The sequence below is a fragment of the Haematobia irritans genome, chromosome 2 (genome assembly GCF_050003625.1).
Source record: "Haematobia irritans isolate KBUSLIRL chromosome 2, ASM5000362v1, whole genome shotgun sequence".
Classification (NCBI taxonomy): Eukaryota; Metazoa; Arthropoda; class Insecta; order Diptera; family Muscidae; genus Haematobia; species Haematobia irritans.
In genome coordinates this window covers 156,417,253-156,438,600 of record NC_134398.1, presented here as the reverse complement: position 1 = coordinate 156,438,600, position 21,348 = coordinate 156,417,253, and the positions used below count along the sequence as shown (strand labels likewise).

General features: G+C 33.0%; 1 protein-coding gene across 1 annotated transcript; it reads left to right on the top strand.

The window, feature by feature from the left end:
- Nucleotides 1-15,549: 15,549 nt before the first annotated feature.
- Pomp (proteasome maturation protein) lies at nt 15,550-18,529 on the top strand. The gene is made up of 3 exons (XM_075296712.1): nt 15,550-15,682; nt 15,741-16,003; nt 18,263-18,529. The coding sequence occupies exons 1-3, from the start codon at nt 15,680-15,682 to the stop codon at nt 18,393-18,395; spliced, it is 399 nt and encodes a 132-aa protein (XP_075152827.1). The 5' UTR covers nt 15,550-15,679; the 3' UTR covers nt 18,396-18,529.
- The last annotated feature ends 2,819 nt before the right edge of the window (nt 18,530-21,348 follow it).

The window sequence follows — 21,348 nt, the reverse complement described above, 5'->3', positions numbered from 1 at the left end:
TTACCAAATTTTCTATAGAAATAAAATTTTACCAAATTTTTTATAGAAATAAAACGTTGACAAATTTTCTATAGAAATAAAATTTTTACAAAATTTTCTATAGAAATAAAATTTTGACAAAATTTTCTATTGAAATAAAAATTTGACAAAATTTTGCATAGAAATTAATATGTGCAAAATTTTGTATAGAACTAACATTTTGAAAAAAAAATTTATAGAAATACAATTTGGACAACATTTTCCTTAGAAACAATATCTTGACTAAATTTTCTATAGAAATAAAATTTTGACAAAATTTTCTATAGAAATACAATTTTGACAAAATTTTCTATAGAAATAAAATTTTCTATAGAAATAAAATTTTGACAACATTTTCTATAGAAATAAAATTTAGGCATAATTTACTAAAGAAATAAAATTTTGACTAAATCTTCTATAGAAATAAAATTTTGACAAAATTTTCAATAGAAATAAAATTTTGACAAATTTTTCTATACACGGTTGAAAAAGACTGTTTTTCATATGTTTGGCTATAAACATTATATGTTTGGAACACAAATTTTTAAACACAATATTTTTGAGTGCAAGCATATAATGTTCATAAACTAGCATAACATGTTTGGGACATATATGTTAATATGTTAGAACATATTATGTTTGGGACATAAAATGTTTGTAAATATAATATGCTTGGATGCAAACATATATTAATTTAGAAATAGCCTATAAACATATATGTGTTTAGTAGCTTGGAGCGCAATTTAACAGGGAGCGATTTTGAATTAAGTTGGTGGTTGTTGCTTGTTATTACAAAATTAATATTTTATTTTTCCTTGGGCAATTGATCAGCTACTTCTTTGATCCTTACAAACTGTGTGGTCCGCTGTTCGAATCCCCGTCCGGCAAAAGGTAAAATTAAAATAAAAAAAAATCATAAAATTGAATAATTTATTCTACAATGTTTGTATTACAGAAAAAGGTGCTAAGAACTAAAAAATCTCGTGGAAGTGAGAAAGATGTGGGGGAATATACAATATATACCTATGTTGTTAGCACCTATATTACCTGTCTGTTTTCATAATTCATTATGATTGTAAATATATAAATAAATAAATAAAATTTTGAGCACAATATTGTTTGGGAGAATTTTTTTAAGCATATAATATTTTTGGGTGCAAAATGCTTCCAAACATATTATATGGTCACATAATAACATATTGTTTTTTGGAAGACAACATTATTGAATTTGGATGCAAAAATACAAAATGTTTGGAAATTGACTACCCAAACATATATTTTTTTAGACCAATATGCTTTCAAACATATTATATATTGGAAGAGATCAAACATATAAATGTTTGGGCAATACCCAAAAATGTATATGCTTGAAGCAAAATATGTTTGGGAGTATATGTTACAGAAGCGATTTTTTGTGAGCGTGTAGAAATAAAATTTTGAGAAAAGTTTCTGTAAAAATAAAATTTTGACAAATTTTTCTATAATTTCAATCTTTAAAAATTTTAATTTTCGTGTAAAGGTGGGTACAATGTTCGTTATTCGAGTTGAAAACCACTTTATTTTCGCGATTATTATTCGCGATATAAACAAAATGTGTTTTGGGCACAATTTTTAAACACAATATATTTAAGTGCAAACATGTAATGTTCCTAAACTAACACTAAATGTTTGGGACACATATGTTAATATGTTGGAATATATTATGTTTGGGGCATGAATGTTTCATAACAATAATATGTGTGAATGTAAATATATATAAATTTACAAATTTCGAGTAAACATATATATGTTGTGATATTTTATTCAGAGAGCGACAGAGAAGGGTATAGAGAAAGAAATAAAGATGGAAACTGGGAGGGTTGACGAAAGATATCAACACAACACACCGAGAGAATCAAAAGAGAGCAATTTAGATCGATAATGCCATCTTAATACCGGCCTTAAAGGTAAAAATGAAATGAAGTACAAAACACGATAAGTTTTAAATGCATTTAAAATTGTGTTAAATGCTAGTAAGAAACTGTTCACGCCTAAATAAATTTATTTGTATATTATAAAATTATTTATGTATGTTTATACTCAACTCCACGTTCTTCTTTTGAAATCCTTCCAAAATTTCAAACTTTTATACCAAAAACAGTTTTTTGTTACAAAATTGTTATTTTTGCAATAAAAAAATAATATTTTATCCAAAAGCTCAGTCCATTTCGTTTATATCAAGCTCTTTTCTGACTGTAAATCTTTAATAACCCACATTTAGAAATTTCATTATACAAATTTAATATAGTTAAATATAAATGTGTAAATTAAAAAATTAAAAAAATGGTGTTCGGTCGGAGCAGGGATTGAACCCACGACCCTTTGAATGCAAGGCAGACATGCTAACCACTGCTCCACGTGGCCAACAAATGTATGTTTCTGCTAAATAATGTTATGTTTGCATGGGCTCGTGGGCGCTGCAAACTATGCTATATAAATGTAACTTATAACGATAATTATCTACTGGTGACTATAACAGCTACGTAGCCCAGTGAATAGTGTGATGGCTTACAAACTGTATGGTCCTCGGTTCGATTCTCTGTCCAGGAGAAAGGTAAAATTTAAAAAAATTATAAAATTGAATAATTTCTTCAACATTATTTGTATTACAGAAAAAGGTGCCAAGAACTAAAAAATTTCGTGGAAGTGAAAATTATGTGAGGGAATGAGCACAATTGTCTTTGGGGAAAATTCGTCCAAGCATATATTTTTGGACTCAAAATGCTTCCAAACATATAATATGTTCACATAAAACAAACATATTAATGTTTCGGCAGTATCCAATAATATATGTGCTTCATGCAAAATATGTTTGGAACATATGTTAGAGAAGCGATTTTTTTTGAGGGTATATAGTAAGAATCTGCGTTTTCTGCTTTATAGTGAACTGATTTAATAAAGTAACCGCGAACATTTCAAAGCGAAAAACCAACATAGTAATGTCCTTAAGGTCATACTATCAAAGTCCATGCACCCAAAAAATTGTCTCTAATAGGAGAGATCAAAATATTTAATAGTGTAAATAATGAACTAAAATAATAAAACCTTTCTTTCGAAGGAAAAACATTTTTTTTTTTTCAAAATAAGATTTTTTTAATATAGTAGATTTTTGGTATTTTTTTTTTTCAAATTAATACAATTTTTTTTGGCATTAGTGGCAACCTTGCTGCGGTCGAACCAATTGTGACCAATAAAGTTTCATATTAAATGCTATATAATTTTCAATTTGATTTCATGGGTTTTTTATTGAAATTATTTTAGTTACTACAATTTTAAAATATATGAGAAAAATTTTTAAATAGTTAAGCAAATTTTACTTAAATTGAGTAAAAGTGTCCTTAATAAAGAAACAGTATAGAACACATTTTCGTAGTAAAACTAAATTCATTGTAACTTAACTATAATTGTGAATTGTTTTTCATTTGTAAAATACTTCAATCCCTCAAACCCAAATGTCCTTACAAAATGGTTTCCCACCATTGATATGCTATAAATCTAATTATGTGACACTCTTCGTGTCAATTTACCATTTCTTTTCCACCCCAATATAGACAAATGCCTCGTCCTACCTGGATAAACACTCATCATAAGTTGGTTGCATTGAATGTAGCCATTTTTAAAGAAAACCTTTAATCTGTAAAGAGTCAATGAGAATAAACAGAGTTTTACAAAAAAAGGTGTATATATTCTTTGTATTAAATGGAGATTTAGAACAGGGAAAGAGACACACACACAGTCCATGGAGTGCACATTGCATAAATTTGAGTTTTATTTATATAAATTTAAAACCTACACTGAAAAAACAGAGAACCCACCAGGAAGAAAACTTTTGATTAATTTCAGAAAATTTTATTAAACAGTATTACAAGCGCTAACATCACGTCGATATCACTAAAATAAGTAAATATTTTTCGGCAAATTCAAGAAAATTTATTAGACATAAATAATTTTATTCACTTTTTAAAAATTTGTAGCTTGAAAAAAAATATTGGAGTTCAAAATTGCAAGAATGTCTTTGGTGACATGATGGACGATTTTGTGTAAAATTTACAAATTTAAAGAAATAATGAAATATTTTGTGAGAAATACGAATTTAGTAAATCTTTATCATTAATTTCCTGTTTTTTATTTCATTTAACTAACGTACGCAAAAAATATTAGATTAAAGGAAACTTTCTCCAAACATAAAATGTCATGAACTAAAATATAGTTAAATGGGCTTTAGTGAAATAGAGAGTTCACTTTTTTTAGTGTAATGACCGCCCAGCAAAAAAAGCATAGCCAAAAAAGTAGTGGAAATGTTCTTTTTGTATTCGGAAGTGGTGCAAAATTGGCGCAGAAGCGATGTATTTAACATGGGCTTGTCATAGGACGGAAGTCCTCCATTGCACTGAATTTGCATCACTTCTTTAATTTTTTAATGGATTCTAACGCTTGTCGGAAACGTTTGACCTCAAATATTTTCAAAAATTCACAATTTTTTCAGATTGGATTTAACACTTTTTTCGCCAAAATTTAAATGATTTGTACCATTTTATGAATTCTTACTCTGTTTTTTACCTATTTGAAACAAATAAAATTAAAATTACCCATTACTACGTTTTACTGATTTATTTTTGATTTTAGCGACTAAACTCGAACCTAGTACCCGCCTTTAGTTGTTGTTTCTATTTCAGATATTATTGCTAATTCAGAATTTCGGATTTCATAAAAAAGGAAAAAAAAAACGTACACACAAAAAAATTATTGATTTATTTTATGAATAGTGTTCCCAAAAATTTTCCAAACACGGAATTCATAAATTGTATGAAAAAAGTTCATAAATTAAGTAATACAGGTTTTCATTGACTACGAATGTATACATAATATTATTATAAATGAAGTATACATAATTTTCGACATTGAAAAATATGTATTTTTACATAATATATACTAAAAACGTCATGCATTAAATGTATGTTTTCTTTTCGATTTTCCCCCAATTCTTAATGCCTGCATAATTGGTCAAAATGTATGAACTCGTGTATTAAAAACCACATTAAAGTCCTACGAGTAAAAAATATTTTATAATATTTTTTATTACTTATGTTATAAATATGAGGACGAATGCTTCCAGTTAATTAATAAAATTGTTTTATTTCGTCAACCTTTTTCGGCAATAAATAATATTTGAATCCCAACGGCGACTCAAACTGAACTGTAAAAACCAAACACAGCAAAGCCGCTCGTTGCCTTCAAAAACGTTATGTTTGTCTTGTATTAAATGCTTGTATTGTATACATATGAGAATAAATCCATATTGTGGCTCTCTCATGCTTAGAGAAAACCAGTATTTTTGTAAAGTTTCATTAATTTTATGAAAGAATACATGCGCATTATTAAAAATTTCTTAATTTAATAACAAGTATTTACGAAATAAAAAAATAAGTAAACGTACATCTATTTCATGAAAGAGTCCATAAAATAAATGTTTCTCTTCATGGTATATAGGCGGAAAAGGGTCACTGTAAAACATGATTTTTTTTCGAAAATTTGCCCTTTTTGCATCGATATTGAACTAATTAACTTATTACAGATCCAAGTATACACGATTTTTCGTCATCTTTCGTCAATACCTTTCATTTAAGTACCAGCAACGATTAAATCGGACATTTCTAACTCGAGATATAATTTGTTTAATGAAAAAAGAGCGAAAAACTAAAAATAACGAGATATCTCAAAAACTGTTTCATACAATTTTTTTTTGTAATTTTTTTTTTTTGAATTCACCAGATCAAAATACATAAGAAGTCATATCTCATCAAATGTACATGAAAAAATCTTATTTTGTAAACTAGTGTATTTAATATAAAATTGAACTAAAATTAACCAATTTTCATGAACTAAAATAAATTTAAATCGGCTATTAAATATTTCATTGTCTTTTTTCTGGGGGTACTTTCATTTAAACTCCTCTATGATTGTAATCAAAAATAATCAAATTTAGCAACACAAATTGATAATATTTCTCTCTTTTAAAAAAACTTAGTTATGTCTAATAAATTTTCTTGAAATTGTCGAAAAATATTTACTTATTTTTATGACATCGGCGTGATGCCAACGTTTGTAATACTGTTTAGTTAAAATTTTCTACAAATATTCAAAATTTTCTAAAAATAACCGAAAGTTTTCTTCCTGGTGGGTTCACTGTTTTTTCAGTGTGAGAAACTAAAAATAACGAGATATCTCAAAAACTGTTTCATACAATTTTTTTTGTAATTTTTTTTTCGAATTCACCAGATCAAAATACATAAGAAGTCATATCTCATCAAATGTACATGAAAAAATCTTATTTTGTAAACTAGTGTATTTAATATAAAATTGAACTAAAATTAACCAATTTTCATGAACTAAAATAAATTTAAATCGGCTATTAAATATTTCATTGTCTTTTTTCTGGGGGTACTTTCATTTAAACTCCTCTATGATTGTAATCAAAAATAATCAAATTTAGCAACACAAATTGATAATATTTCTCTCTTTTTTTAGTTATGTCTAATAAATTTTCTTGAAATTGTCGAAAAATATTTACTTATTTTTATGACATCGGCGTGATGCCAACGTTTGTAATAATGTTTAGTTAAAATTTTCTACAAATATTCAAAATTTTCTAAAAATAACCGAAAGTTTTCTTCCTGGTGGGTTCACTGTTTTTTCAGTGTGAGATTAATTTTATAAAATTTAAAATAAAATATAAATATTTTTAGAAAATTTCAACTAAACAGTATTACAAACGCCGACATTAGAAAAATTAGTAAATGTTTTTCGACAAATTCAAGAAAATTTCTTAGACATAATAATTTTTTTTCACTTAAAAAAATTATAGTTTGAAAAAAAAAATACAAAAAAAAAAAAACAAACAAAAATGTCTTTAGCGAAGATGGGAGCATTTGTAGTAAAATTTTCAAATTTAAAAAATAATGAACTATTTTGTGAGAAATATGAATTTAGTAAATCTTTATGCTTCATTTGTGTATCATTTTTTCAGTTCACTTAACTAACATACGCAAAAAATAGAAACCTTCACCAAATGTAATAACTCCATGAACTAAAATAAAATTAAATTGGCTTTAGTGAAATAAAGGGTTCACTTTTTTTAGTGCTGTTTTTTTCCAAACGTTTATTCTCTTTGGCGCTCCCTTTTCTCCGAATATATATTTTAATATTCAAAATAAATAATATTTAGAATCAAACATATCAATCTTTTGGGAAACCTCATTAATATGCCAAGCGCATAGCAAAAGCTGTCAAAATAATTTCAAAAATATCTTCACTCTTTTCGGAAAAAATCGTAATAATCGGCAATGTCGTTATAAAAATAAAACATAGTTTTTATACCCTCCACGATGGGGGGGGGGGGTACATAGTGTTGGTATATGGTCTCTAACAACCATGCAAAAATTGGTCCACATCGGTCCATAATTATATATAGCCCTCATATAAACCGATCCCCAGATTTGACTTTCGGAGCCTCTAAGAGAAGCAAATTTCATCCGATCCGGTTAAAATTTGGTACTTTGCGCTAGTATATGACCGATAACAACCATGCCAAAATTGGTCCGTATCAATTTTCTGTTCATAATCACGATTGCCACTCGAGCCAAAAATAATCACCTAAATTTTATTGCCATAGAAACATTTTATTTCTTTAGAAAATTTTGTCACAACATAATTTCTATTAAAAATTTATTTTATTAAAAATTTATTTCTATAGAAAATGTTGTCAAAATTTTATTTCTATAGAAATTTTTTTTGAGAATTTAATTTCTGTAGAAAATTTTGTCAAAATTTTATTTCTATAGGAAATTTGTGAAGCACCTCTTAAAGGGTGATATCGTTTATTTAAGAAATCAAATTAAATTTCTTTTTCACGTTCAATTAGTATAAAATTCAGGAAAAATATTCAGTTAGGCTTTCGCTTTTCCAAATCCGAATTGCCGGGCCTCACGCTTGACACCTGCCATCAGATTTTGTACAGCCACGTTGTCCACCTTCTTCGCCGCAGAAAGCCAGTTTGCCTTGAACTGCTGCTCGTCCTTAGCAGTTTTTTTGGTCTTCTTTAGGTTCCGCTTGACAATAGCCCAGTATTTCTCAATTGGGCGGAGCTCTGGCGTGTTGGGAGGGTTCTTGTCCTTGGGAACTACCTGCACGTTGTTGGCGGCGTACCACTCCATGGCCTTTTTACCGTAATGGCAAGATGCCAAATCCGGCCAAAACAGTACGGAACAACCGTGTTTCTTCAGGAAAGGCAACAGACGTTTATTCAAACACTCTTTCACGTACATTTCTTGGTTGACAGTCCCGGAAGCTATGAAAATGCTGCTTTACAAGCCACAGGTACAGATGGCTTGCCAAACCAGATATTTCTTTGCGAACTTCGACAGTTTTATGTGCTTGAAAATATCTGCTACCTTTCCCCTTCCTTTTGCCGTATAAAACTCCTGTCCCGGAAGCTGCTTGTAGTCGGCTTTGACGTAGGTTTCGTCGTCCATTACCACGCAGTCAAACTTCGTCAGCATCGTCGTGTACAGCCTCCGGAATCGCGCTTTGGCCGTCGTATTTTGTTTATCATCGCGATTTGGAGTCACTACTTTCTTGTAAGTCGATAGTCCGGCTCGTTTTTTGGCTCGATGCACGGTTGTAGACGATACACCCAGCTTATTTGCGGCATCTCGGAGAGAGAGGTTAGGGTTTCGCTTGAAACTACCGGCAACTCTCTTTGTCGTCTCTGCGGCTTCCGGTTTTCGATTTCCCCCCGATCCAGACTTCCTGGCTGTCGACAAACGTTCCCCAAACACTTTAATTACATTTGTAACGGTTGATTTGGCAACTTTTAGCGATTTTTCCAGCTTTGCGTGCGAGTAGCTCGGATTTTCGCGATGCGCGAGCAAAATTTTGATACGCTGCTCTTCTTGCTTGGACGGCATTTTGACAACTGAAGAGTGAATTCCAAAATCAAAATAGGAGCAACATTCTACACTCACACACCTTCAAAATGAGGGGTGTTCAGGTTTTTTAAATGCAAAATTGAAAGAAATACGTCAAGTTTATATTGACCAAATTTTGACCGTATCACCCTTTAGTTGGAGAGGAATATTTTGGAAGATCTTCCCAAATATCAAGAATTCTACCAATCTACCAAACAGTAAAAAATGTGTCAATCCATCGTGGAGGGTACATAAGATTCGGCCTGGCCGAACTTACGACCGTATATATTTACTTGTTAATTTTAATTTTAATTGTTTATTATATTATTATGTGTGGAGGTGGGTATTTATTTGTACAGTAGTACAATTATATTATAATTAGAAATTTTAGAATTTTTGTATAACACATTCTCACTAAGTCATTGTCAATGTTGGTACTAAAATAAGTTAAGATTTATAGTTTTAGGCAATCTTTTGAATAAATTATTCCTTCAAAGGAATCATTCTCAAGCGAAATTCTAATTTTAGTTTTTTTTTTTATAACAAATTGCTAGACATATTTTTTTCTGTGTATGCCCAATAATGTTGATGATGTTGAGGAGGATGCTAAATGTGTGATGTGGTTAAAATTCGAAAAAGAAACCAACGACACATCAATTTTTATGATGATCTTTTAAGTTACTAGTCTTCGTTGGTTCTCAATTCTCTATCTTACAGACTGAGTATCTTAATTGGGGATCAGTTTTTCAGTTTTTTTTTTGGTCAAACATGACGTGACTTTGTGAAATCAGCCATCAAGACATGGCATCAGCTGCCATTATTAAAGAATTTTTCCCATCCCTTTCCCTTTATGAAATGGATAAACATCCGCTCTCTTATGACGATTTTCTTTTTGTGGAAGATTCATTCGAATTCGTATCAATTTAATTCGATGTCATAAAGTTTATGATACCTTTCAAATGGAACGCATGGATGGGAGGATGAACGAGCGAATGCACTAGCCATTGAAAGACAGCCTTTTCTTCACACTTTGTTGTACCTATTTCATCCCGTAGAGTTTTAGCTGAGCCAGCATTAGAGGACAGCAAATCCATATTTCCTCTTAGTTGGTTGTTTAATAAAGGGTGTTATAAATTTGTGTTAATGTTTAAAACAATAGGGCCTACATTAGATCCATATGCAATAAAATATTATCCTTCTTAGAATCGAAGTACATATATACCAGTATCCAACCCTCAGTATCAGCACGTTTATAATGCTACACAACGGGGGGTTTTTTGGGGGATGATGGACATGTTTTATATAAAGGCGTACCCCAGTACATAAAATTTTTGTATTGCAACTTTTTGTTCGAAATAATTATGGAATTCATTTTATAACTTTTATCCCTCGCCATTCAATGATTTTGTTATTGTACACAGGAAAAAAAGATTCGTTGATGTATTAGGGATGTTTTTATAGGAATCGGTTCAGTATAATAATTCAGATTTACAATAATGATTTACATGAACTGTTTTTTATTTCTTACATTATTAAAATATAAGTAGTGCGCATCTTTAAAACTGAAAATAGAAAACTTTGCTCCTCTTTCGTCCACGACATACAATAAGGTACAAATTGAGCATTTGGACAATCTCTTTTGGTCATATCTCTTAAACTAAGCGTCCTAGAGCGAAAAGGACTTTAATTCGTGACCAAAAAAGTTGAAAAATCCACCCAAATCCTAAAAAATAAACAATTGTTTTGGCCATATCTCCTTAAATATGCGTTCTAGAGCGAAAAGGACTTTAAATCGTGACCACCGCCAAAAAAATTGAAAAATCCACCCAAATCCTAAAAATATTAAAATTTTTATATTAAAAACTTCTTTTAGACATATCTCATTAAATATGCGTTCTAGAGCGAAAAGGACTTTAATTCGTGACTACCCGCAAAAAATTGAAAAATCCACCCAAATCCTAAAAAAAAATATTTAAAATTTTTTTAGATTTTATTGTGGGAGCCCAAACACACTAATTTATATTTTTACTCAGCTGGGCAAAGATATTGTTTCATAATTGTGAAATCATTCGCTACACTGAAAAAAATATTCTCGTACGTGAAGAAAAACGCTGAAAAATCGAATAATAAAACGAAAAACTGTTATACTCCATATAAAAACGTTAGCGCGGAATAAATGCGAAATCTTTGTTTTGAGCATTTTCAAACACAAATTTAAGAATGTAAAAAGTACAAAATGGGTTCCCAAATTTCGTGAAAAACTCCTGTAGTGATACACTTTAAAATTTTTAATTAAAGAATATAATAATATGTTTATCAAACAAAAAAATAAACAAGTATATACGGCCGTAAGTTCGGCCAGGCCGAATCTTATGTACCCTCCACCATGGATTGCGTAGAAACTTCTACTGAAGACTGTCATCAACAATCGAATTACTTGGGTTGCGGTAACACTTGCCGATAGCATGGTATCTTAAAACTTCCTAACACCGTCTTCTAAATTACAAGGTAGTCCATACGTAGTATATATTAAACTAAAAAAAGGCCGATCAAATACGTATATAACTAAGTTTAAAGTTTCTACAGAAATAAAATTTTGACAAAATAAAATGTTGACAACATTTTCTATAGAAGTAAAATTTGGAAAAAAAATTTTTTCTATAGAAATAAAATTTGGAAAAATTTTTCTATAGAAATAAAATTTTGACAAAATTTTCTATAGAAATAAAATTTTGACAAAATTTTCTATAGAAATAACATTTTGACTATCTTTTCCGGCTATATATAACTATAGACCGATATGGACCAATTTGGGCATGGATATTAGCGGCCTTATACTAACACCACGTTGCAAATTTCAACCGGATCGGATGAATTTTGATCCTCCAAGAGGGAATCTGGGGAACGGTTTATATGGGGGCTATATATAATTATGGACCGATATGGACCAATTTTTGCATGGTCATTAGAGAACATATACCAACACCATGTACCAACTTTCAGCCGGATCGGATGAAATTTTCGTTTCTTAGAGGCTCCGCAAGCCAAATCGGGGAATCGGTTTATATGGGGGCTATATATAATTATGGACCGATGTGGACCAAGTTTTGCATGGTCATTAGAGAACATATACCAATACCATGTACCAAATTTCAGACGGATCGGATGAAATATGCTTCTCTTAGAGGCTCCGCAAGCCAAATCGGGGGATCGGTTTATATGGGGGCTATATATAATTATGGACCGATGTGGACCAATTTTTGCATGGTTGTTAGAGACCATATACTAACACCATGTACCAAATTTCAGACGAATCGGATGAAATATGCTTCTCTTAGAGGCTCCGCAAGCCAAATCGGGGGATCGGTTTATATGGGGACTATATATAATTATGGACCGATGTGGACCAATTTTTGCATGGTTGTTAGAGACCATATACTAACACCATGTACCAAATTTCAGACGAATCGGATGAAATATGCTTCTCTTAGAGGCTCCGCAAGCCAAATCGGGGGATCGGTTTATATGGGGGCTATATAATTATGGACCGATGTGGACCAATTTTTGCATGGTTGTTAGAGACCATATACTAACACCATGTACCAAATTTCAGACGAATCGGATGAAATATGCTTCTCTTAGAGGCTCCGCAAGCCAAATCGGGGGATCGGTTTATATGGGGGCTATATATAATTATGGACCGATGTGGACCAATTTTTGCATGGTTGTTAGAGACCATATACTAACACCATGTACCAAATTTCAGACGAATCGGATGAAATATGCTTCTCTTAGAGGCTCCGCAAGCCAAATCGGGGGATCGGTTTATATGGGGACTATATATAATTATGGACCGATGTGGACCAATTTTTGCATGGTTGTTAGAGACCATATACTAACACCATGTACCATATTTCAGCCGGATCGGATGAAATTTGGTTGTCTTAGAGGCTCCCCAAGCCAAATCGGGGGATCGGTTTATATGGGGGCTATATGTAATTATGAACCGATATGGACCAATTTTTGCATGGTTGTTAGAGACCATATACTAACACCATGTACCAAATTTCAGCCGGATCGGATGAAATTTGCTTCTCTTAGAGCGATCGAAAGCAAATTTGGGGGTCCGTTTATATGGGGGCTATACGTAAAAGTGGACCGATATGGACCAATTTGTGCATGGTTGTTAGAGACTATATACTAACACCATGTACCAAATTTCAGCCGGATCGGCTTGCTTCTCTTAGAGGCTCCGCAAGCCAAATTTGGGGGTCCGTTTATATGGGGGCTATACGTAAAAGTTGACCGATATGGACCAATTTTTGCATGGTTGTTAGAGACCGTATACTAACACCATGTACCGAATTTCAGCCGGATCGGATGAAATTTGCTTCTCTTAGAGCAATCGCAAGCCAAATTTTGGGGTCCGTTTATATGGGGGCTATACGTAAAAGTGGACCGATATGGCCCATTTGCAATACCATCCGACCTACATCAATAACAACTACTTGTGCCAAGTTTCAAGTCGATAGCTTGTTTCGTTCGGAAGTTAGCGTGATGTCAACAGACGGACGGACGGACGGACGGACATGCTCAGATCGACTCAGAATTTCACCACGACCCAGAATATATATACTTTATGGGGTCTTAGAGCAATTTTTCGATGTGTTACAAACGGAATGACAAAGTTAATATACCCCCATCCTATGGTGGAGGGTATAAAAAATAATTTAAGGTATAAATCTTTTAAATCAAATTAATTTAAAGATAGGTTTATAAAGTAGACAAAATAAACAAAAAATCAGTAAATAAAGACATTTTTCGCCACAAAGAGTCTGCCGTTGCAGTGTATTAATTGTAGGTGTTAAGTTATGAGACCCATAATTAAATGAAATTTTAACTCTAAAAATGCTTTCGACTGCAAAGTTAAAATACCATTAATTTGTTTTTAATGGTGTCAAATATTAAAAATGCTCTATCAACACAAGTAGTTGAAAAGAATGACTAAAATAATGCCAATGTATACTTGCTTATATTTAGGAACTTCGGTTGACTTCCTGCATCTGTTTCCCCAAATTCATGACAGAATTTTTCCAAATTTGGTTGAGAATTGCTCCACTTTATAAGGTCTAAGATATTTTTTAACCCCCAAAAATCCCCCCAAATAAATGTTACCCCTACCCACTAAACGTGGAAAGACCCCCTAAATTTGGAGGGGGGACCCCTAACCGGGCAACACTGCCGTATGGACGAATATCCGATGCCCATTAGCTAATTTCGCATTGACCGTTTAATACGACAGTGCCATCTATACTTTAACATTACTAACATTAAGATGAAATTAAAGGGTTGGTGTCTGAGAAAAGTCGCATTGCCAACTAAAGTGGTAACGCGTTATAAGGGCAAAACCCAATAGAGGGCTTTCGTTCGACTGGAATGATGGATTTCTTCCATCTTCGTTTTTTTGGTTTTAGTTCCACGTCAGTGTGTGTTGGTAGAGTCACACAATGCTCATATACCAGGACTTTCCATCTTCTTCTTTGATTTCTTCCAAATTTGATGATTTCAAATTCAGCTGTTTTGGACATCACAGTCGACCGATAGATTTCCGAGAGACAGGAATAGTGCTTTCTGTCGCTGATGAAGGAATTACATTGGAAATTGTTCTTTAAAGTAAGTACTATGTTCGCTTTTCGAGTTGAAATTTTCGCGGTTACTTTACTAAAACAATGCAATATAAAGCAGATAAATTAACTCAATTGATGCGCAATTTCTTGTTCCTATAGATTTCGGCATGACTTTACGGGAATATGTTTGTTTTCATTTATAATTTTGATTATTTCAGGAAAAGTAATCGCGAAAATATAGTGATTTTCAACTCGAAAAACGAACATAGTACACCCCTTTATGTGGGATTTATACAATGACCCAATAGTGGCAATCTATGAACTTCACTTTCATGCATGCAAAAAACCAATCAGCATTATGCCGTCATTATTCCGTATCTGGATGAAACGTCTGTGTTTGAAAAAACTCTTACAGTGTAGACAAACGCTAAAGATTTAATTACACACCACGCGTCAATCCGTGCGTTGATGGAAGGGTTGATTTTTTCTGTTTGCGGCAGACTATTCGAGCTTTTGATTAGAGAGAGAAATTTCAACTCTTCAATCATTGAACGCATGGTATGTAATTCTACCTTAAGAATTCTTGGCGATAAGTAATAAATTAATAAATGTTTCCTTAAAAACCCTGGCCAGCTGAGAGCAAACAAAGCTTCAGTACAATGTACATGTTCTGCAAGTACAATTGGAAGTTAAAAAATCACGATAAGTTTATTTTAGAAGCTAAAATTTTGAATGTGTAAATATTTACTGGATGCCATTTGTGTACTTTTCGGCAATTTTAAGAAAATAGAGTAAAATGTTTTTACTGGAAACGTATGGAAACAGACCTAATGAGAATTATAGTCATTTTTGACACTACCCTATAGAAGCGTACCCTGTTTTCATTCCCTACAAATAGCCTCGGGTACTCGGTATTGCATTTGCTGTCAAGTCAGTCGCTACAAATAACAAAGTCATCTCGAAGAAGAAGAAGCATTACTTTGCAAAATTTGGATATTCTCAAGCAAACGATTGTTTCATTAATAAAAAATGGTAAATATTTATTAGAAAATCTCTTTAAGTGTGTAAATTATTTTATATGAATTTGCAGGAAACCTCAATTAAAGTTCAACCTACAGCCAATACAGTTTTAGATGCTTCTCCATCATTTGCTGGACCCGGCAAAAGCAATTGTTTAATGCAAGTTGCCCATATCCATAGACTGCGAGATTCCGAGGCTAACTATGATACCCATCAATATAATCTTCATATGCAAATGTTGAGGAATCGTGAGGGTTTGAATGCTCCTTTAAAAATGGGCATGGAATTGCATGCTGCTAGACAAATTGGACGTTTGCCATTTTTGCAATCTAGGTGAGATTTATTTTCAATTACTTATAAATCGAAGATATTACCAGAAGATGACCAATGCAATTTATTATCATGGATAATCTAATTGCTGGTTTCTTTTTGGGCATTTATATATTAAATCTGGAATTCTCTAAATATTCTTCCTTGGGGAAAAAGGGAAAGTTTACTATCTTACAGTCAATTGACACCTCCAAGTTTTTTTAATATACATCAACGAGACACACTAGGTCAAAAGGGTTTAGGTTCTAATATTGTTTTAAAGTCTAAATTTCATTCCCTGGGGAAAATCGATGATATAAATGAGTGCATAAGGTAACCGCTGAGTCTGGGATTGAATACGGACTGGACATACCTTTTACTTATAAGATATGTTTTGAATGAGACAAATTCAGGAATTAACGGATATATGCGTGGTCGAACTTTTGAAGTCACTGTTTGCTTATACATTTTTGAAATTGATAGTTAATTCTAGCATGAAAAATATTTTAACACATTATTTCCACTTTCTACTCAGATTAATCTTATTTACCACATGATGGTCTGAGTAGCATCGGCGTCTAACGTAGATTTATTTAAAGGACAAAATTAAACTCACTTCATTGACCATTCATGTTTTGTATAATAAATTCTGATGTGTATTTTTTTTTTTTTTTGTAGTTGTAAGTTTTAACCCTTTTCATTCAAAATTTGTCAAGGTCTGATATAAATATTATAGTTGTCATACATATTTTTGCGCTTTTAATTTAGAGTGTCGGTGGAAATTTGAACATAGTACCCACCTGTAGATTGCGAACTTTTCTCATATCAAGGAGTGCTGCCCGATTTTATGTATAGCTCAATGAAACTTGACCTTACGTTGAAACCACTTAAAGAAATTTTCATACACCCAAAACTGTCACCAGCGATACTGAGCGGGTATAAACCACCACTGAACAATTTTTGTGTTCGGTCGAAACTGGGATTTAATCCACGAGTATGCATACTAACCGTTGTATATTCCTTGAATGGAATATGGTCCTGTGACATAGAGTATGCAATTTGAGAAATATGCGTATGGAATAAGTCGGTACTATACCGATACTGCTGTTCCCATTTGGGACATCTTCATACAAACAATAACTTTCTGTCACTTTGTGAGCTCTACGAGGATATATGTGATTATTACGCCCATTTTCATGAATCGCCGTTAGTGCTCCGTTAGCTAACGAACTTTTAAACCGTACTATGGATATATCAGCCATTTTGATTATATATTTCATATGCCAGTTAGGATCTTAACTGCTGTAAAATTCTCAGTTAAAGTTAACCGGAGAGAAAGTACTTACTTTCTGTTAACCTAACGGAGCTACATGAACTTGGCCGTTAGTGTCTATTCTATCCCCGGAAATTTCCTTAATTTAAATTTGTTTGTTCCTATTGTGTGGAAAATGACGCACATGTCTACATGTCTTTTTTTAATATTGAATTCGATTGCCATACTTTTGATATGGAGAATCAGTTTAGATTTGTTTGAATTGGCTACCTTTAGAAGGGGTTATGGCCTTCAAACGGCCGAATCCGGAGATTTTGGCTTGAATTCTGGTGGTCAATCGAATGTGCATATTTTCGTCTGACCTCCTTGAAAGTGAACCAGATCACCTTGCTTGTGTTGTTGAAATCACTTTCCACCAAATTCCATAACTGGCCACTTTCATGTAAGCAAAGCAATTCCTGGGGTCATTCGTTGTGTGTGTGCCGGTTAGCTCTTGTACTTTTGCGAGCTTCAATATGTGTTGCATCCGTTCAATGTTTGAAACTCACAAGCAAGTTTTACCATAAGACATTATGAATAATTCGCTGCTCTTTTGTGGAATTGCAAACGTGTTCATCAAATTGCGTTAATAGTGATATAGAGTATTACATTTTATGGGAATACAAATATTGTCTCCATCGTTTTTAATGTGTTAACTTTTGGAGATATTTTCTATATACTTGACTTATAATAGTTGATAAATTCGTTCTAGATTTGTATAGCAGTAGATTATAATCTAACTAAAAACTTTAGATTTTTATACAGTTTTTTTATTTTTAATAAATTAACCCGTTTTACAATCAAGTTCAAACGGCCATATACGATTACAGCCGATCGATTCAACAATAGGATTAACTTTAGTTAATTTCTTTAAACGCAAATTACATGAAAACATCACTACTTCTTAACATTTGTTTTGCAAGCCTTACATGACAAAATATTTATTTTGTTATATTTATTTTTTATTCCAGCCGCATGATGGAGGATGTTTTATTGGGTCGTGATGAAATGATTGGTTTTGAAGACTTTTTGGGTGTTCCAGAAAATGTTGAGTTTATCCGACAACCCCATGTTGTAATGGAAAAATCTTTAGGAATATTGTAATTGATCACATTTAATGTAATATTCAGTTTCTTGTAAAAATAAAAGGTTTTTGTAAAATTAAAAAAAAGATAAAAAAGGATTGTAATCTTTTTCAATATTCAGAACATACATGGTAGTTTTCTTTATTCCTGAAATGCCATTTTTGTTTTTTTTTTTTTTTGATGAATTACTACTCGTTCTAGGACGCATATTTAAGGAAATATCGCAAAATGTGTATTTTCGACGATTTTCATAGGAATTAAAATTTTTTTGCGGGTACTCACGAATTGACGTACTCCTATTTAAGGAGATATGGTCAAAATAAGTCTTTCATATAAAAATAAGGATTTTTCGAGGATTTTCATGGGAATTCAGATTTTTTGGGGTGGAAAGGACGAAAAAAATTGGATTTTTCGAGAATTTTGATAGGAGTTTTGAAATTCATTATTCATGGATGGCTGAAGTCAGAGTCAGTGGCGAAACAATTTCGAATGTACCCTACCCCAAGATTCTCGGGGTCACATACAACAGTCTTTTCAAGTCGTCTACCCACGCAACTTCAATTTGTGATAAGCTGAAATAAATTCCTCAAGTCTCAAGTCGTTTGCCGGCGGCATTTGGTGTGCGGATGAGGAAACCTTGTTGACTACCTATAAGGCAATTGGTTGGATAATGGTAAACTATGCAGCACCAGTGGGGACGCGTCAGAAAAGTAAACACTGCCTTACAATTGCGAAAGGATGTCTCCGCAGTACTTCCTGGATCACCTTTATGTGAAGACCAAGATCTTCCAAGTGCGCACTGTCAAAGCAGTATCTCCTATGTTATTATCGCTCTAATCATCCAAACCACCATCTTATGGATATGCAACTATCACCCACGAATGTAAAGAGTTGATCTACATGATGTACAGCGCGAAATCTAGCGTTACAACGAGAGGCCGAAAAACGATTAATACTGTAGATGACTAAGATCCGGCAAGTTCAGCCGCTAAGATCAGGCAAATGCAGCCGCCTTAATTTCTACCTATCAGTAATTGATAGCAGCGTAGGTTTTCCATTTGCAATCAAAAGGCCACACGACTAGAGGTGTGCGCGTGAGTGAAATTTCATTCACAATCACGCACATTCACGAAGCGAAATGTTTGTTCACGCACGCTAACGAACGATAAAGGGTGATACGGTCAAAATTTGGTCAATATAAACTTGACGTATTCTTTTCAATTTTGCATTTAAAAAACCTGAACACCCCTCATTTTGAAGGTGTGTGTGTGTGTGTGTAGAATGTTGCTCCTATTTTGATTTTGGAATTCACTCTTCAGTTGTCAAAATGCCGTCCAAGCAAGAAGAGCAGCGTATCAAAATTTTGCTCGCGCATCGCGAAAATCGGAGCTTCTCGCACGCAAAGCTGGCAAAATCGCTAAAAGTTGCCAAATCAACCGTTACAAATGTAATTAAAGTGTTTGGGGAACGTTTGTCGACAGCCAGGAAGTCTGGATCGGGGGGAAATCGAAAACCGGAAGCCGCTGAGACGACAAAGAGAGTTGCCGGTAGTTTCAAGCGAAACCCTAACCTCTCTCTCCGAGATGCCGCAAATAAGCTGGGTGTATCGTCTACAACCGTGCATCGAGCCAAAAAACGAGCCGGACTATCGACTTACAAGAAGGTAGTGACTCCAAATCGCGATGATAAACAAAATACGACGGCCAAAGCGCGATCCCGGAGGCTGTACACGACGATGCTGACGAAGTTTGACTGCGTGGTAATGGACGACGAAACCTACGTCAAAGCCGACTACAAGCAGCTTCCGGAACAGGAGTTTTATACGGCAAAAGGAAGGGGAAAGGTAGCAGATATTTTCAAGCACATAAAACTGTCAAAGTTCGCAAAGAAATATCTGGTTTGGCAAGCCATCTGCACCTGTGGCTTGAAAAGCAGCATTTTCATAGCTTCCGGGACTGTCAACCAAGAAATTTACGTGAAAGAGTGTTTGAATAAACGTCTGCTGCCTTTCCTGAAGAAACATAGTTGTTCCGTACTGTTTTGGCCGGATTTGGCATCTTGCCATTACGGTAAAAAGGCCATGGAGTGGTACGCCGCCAACAACGTGCAGGTGGTTCCCAAGGACAAGAACCCTCCCAACACGCCAGAGCTCCGCCCAATTGAGAAATACTGGGCTATTGTCAAGCGGAACCTAAAGAAGACCAAAAAACTGCTAAGGACGAGCAGCAGTTCAAGGCAAACTGGCTTTCTGCGGCGAAGAAGGTGGACAAGGTGGCTGTACAAAATCTGATGGCAGGTATCAAGCGTGAGGCCCGGCAATTCGGATTTGAAAACTGAATATTTTTCCTGAATTTTATACTAATTGAACTTGAAAAAGAAATTTAATTTGATTTTTTAAATAAACGATTTCACTGATTTACACGCGTTTTCCCTTGACCAAATTTTGACCGTATCACCCTTTATGTTTGGTAGCCACTCACACTCACGAAATGTAAACCGGTACACCCGCATGCGCACGCACGAACTACTTTTAAAGACTCACGCTCACGCACGATTCACTACAATTAACGTGACTCACGACAAATTCACGAGACTCACTACATTTTCCAACCGGGAAAGAGGAACTTGCCAAAATTTGCCAAAATTGACAAGATTTTTGCAAAATTTTATTTCTGTAGAAAATTTTGTAAAAATTTTATTTTTATAGAATATTTTTGTCAAAATTTTAGTTCTATAGAAAATTTTGTCAAAATTTTATTTCAATAGGAAAATTTGTCAAAACTTTATTTCTGTAGAAAATTTTGTAAAAGTTTTATTTTTATAGAACATTTTTGTCTAAATTTTATTTCTATAGAAAATTTTGTCAAAACTTTATTTCTATAGAAAATTTGGTCAAAATTTTATTTCTATAGGAAATTTTGTCAAAATTTTATTTCTATAGAAATTTTCGTCAAAATTTTATTTCTATAGAA

What these genes read in the sequence shown, in the direction of transcription:
- Pomp (XM_075296712.1), top strand. An exon ending in TTGCCATTTTTGCAATCTAG is followed by an intron (nt 16,004 to 18,262) that starts GTGAGATTTATT and finishes TTTTTATTCCAG; the next exon opens with CCGCATGATGGAGGATGTTT.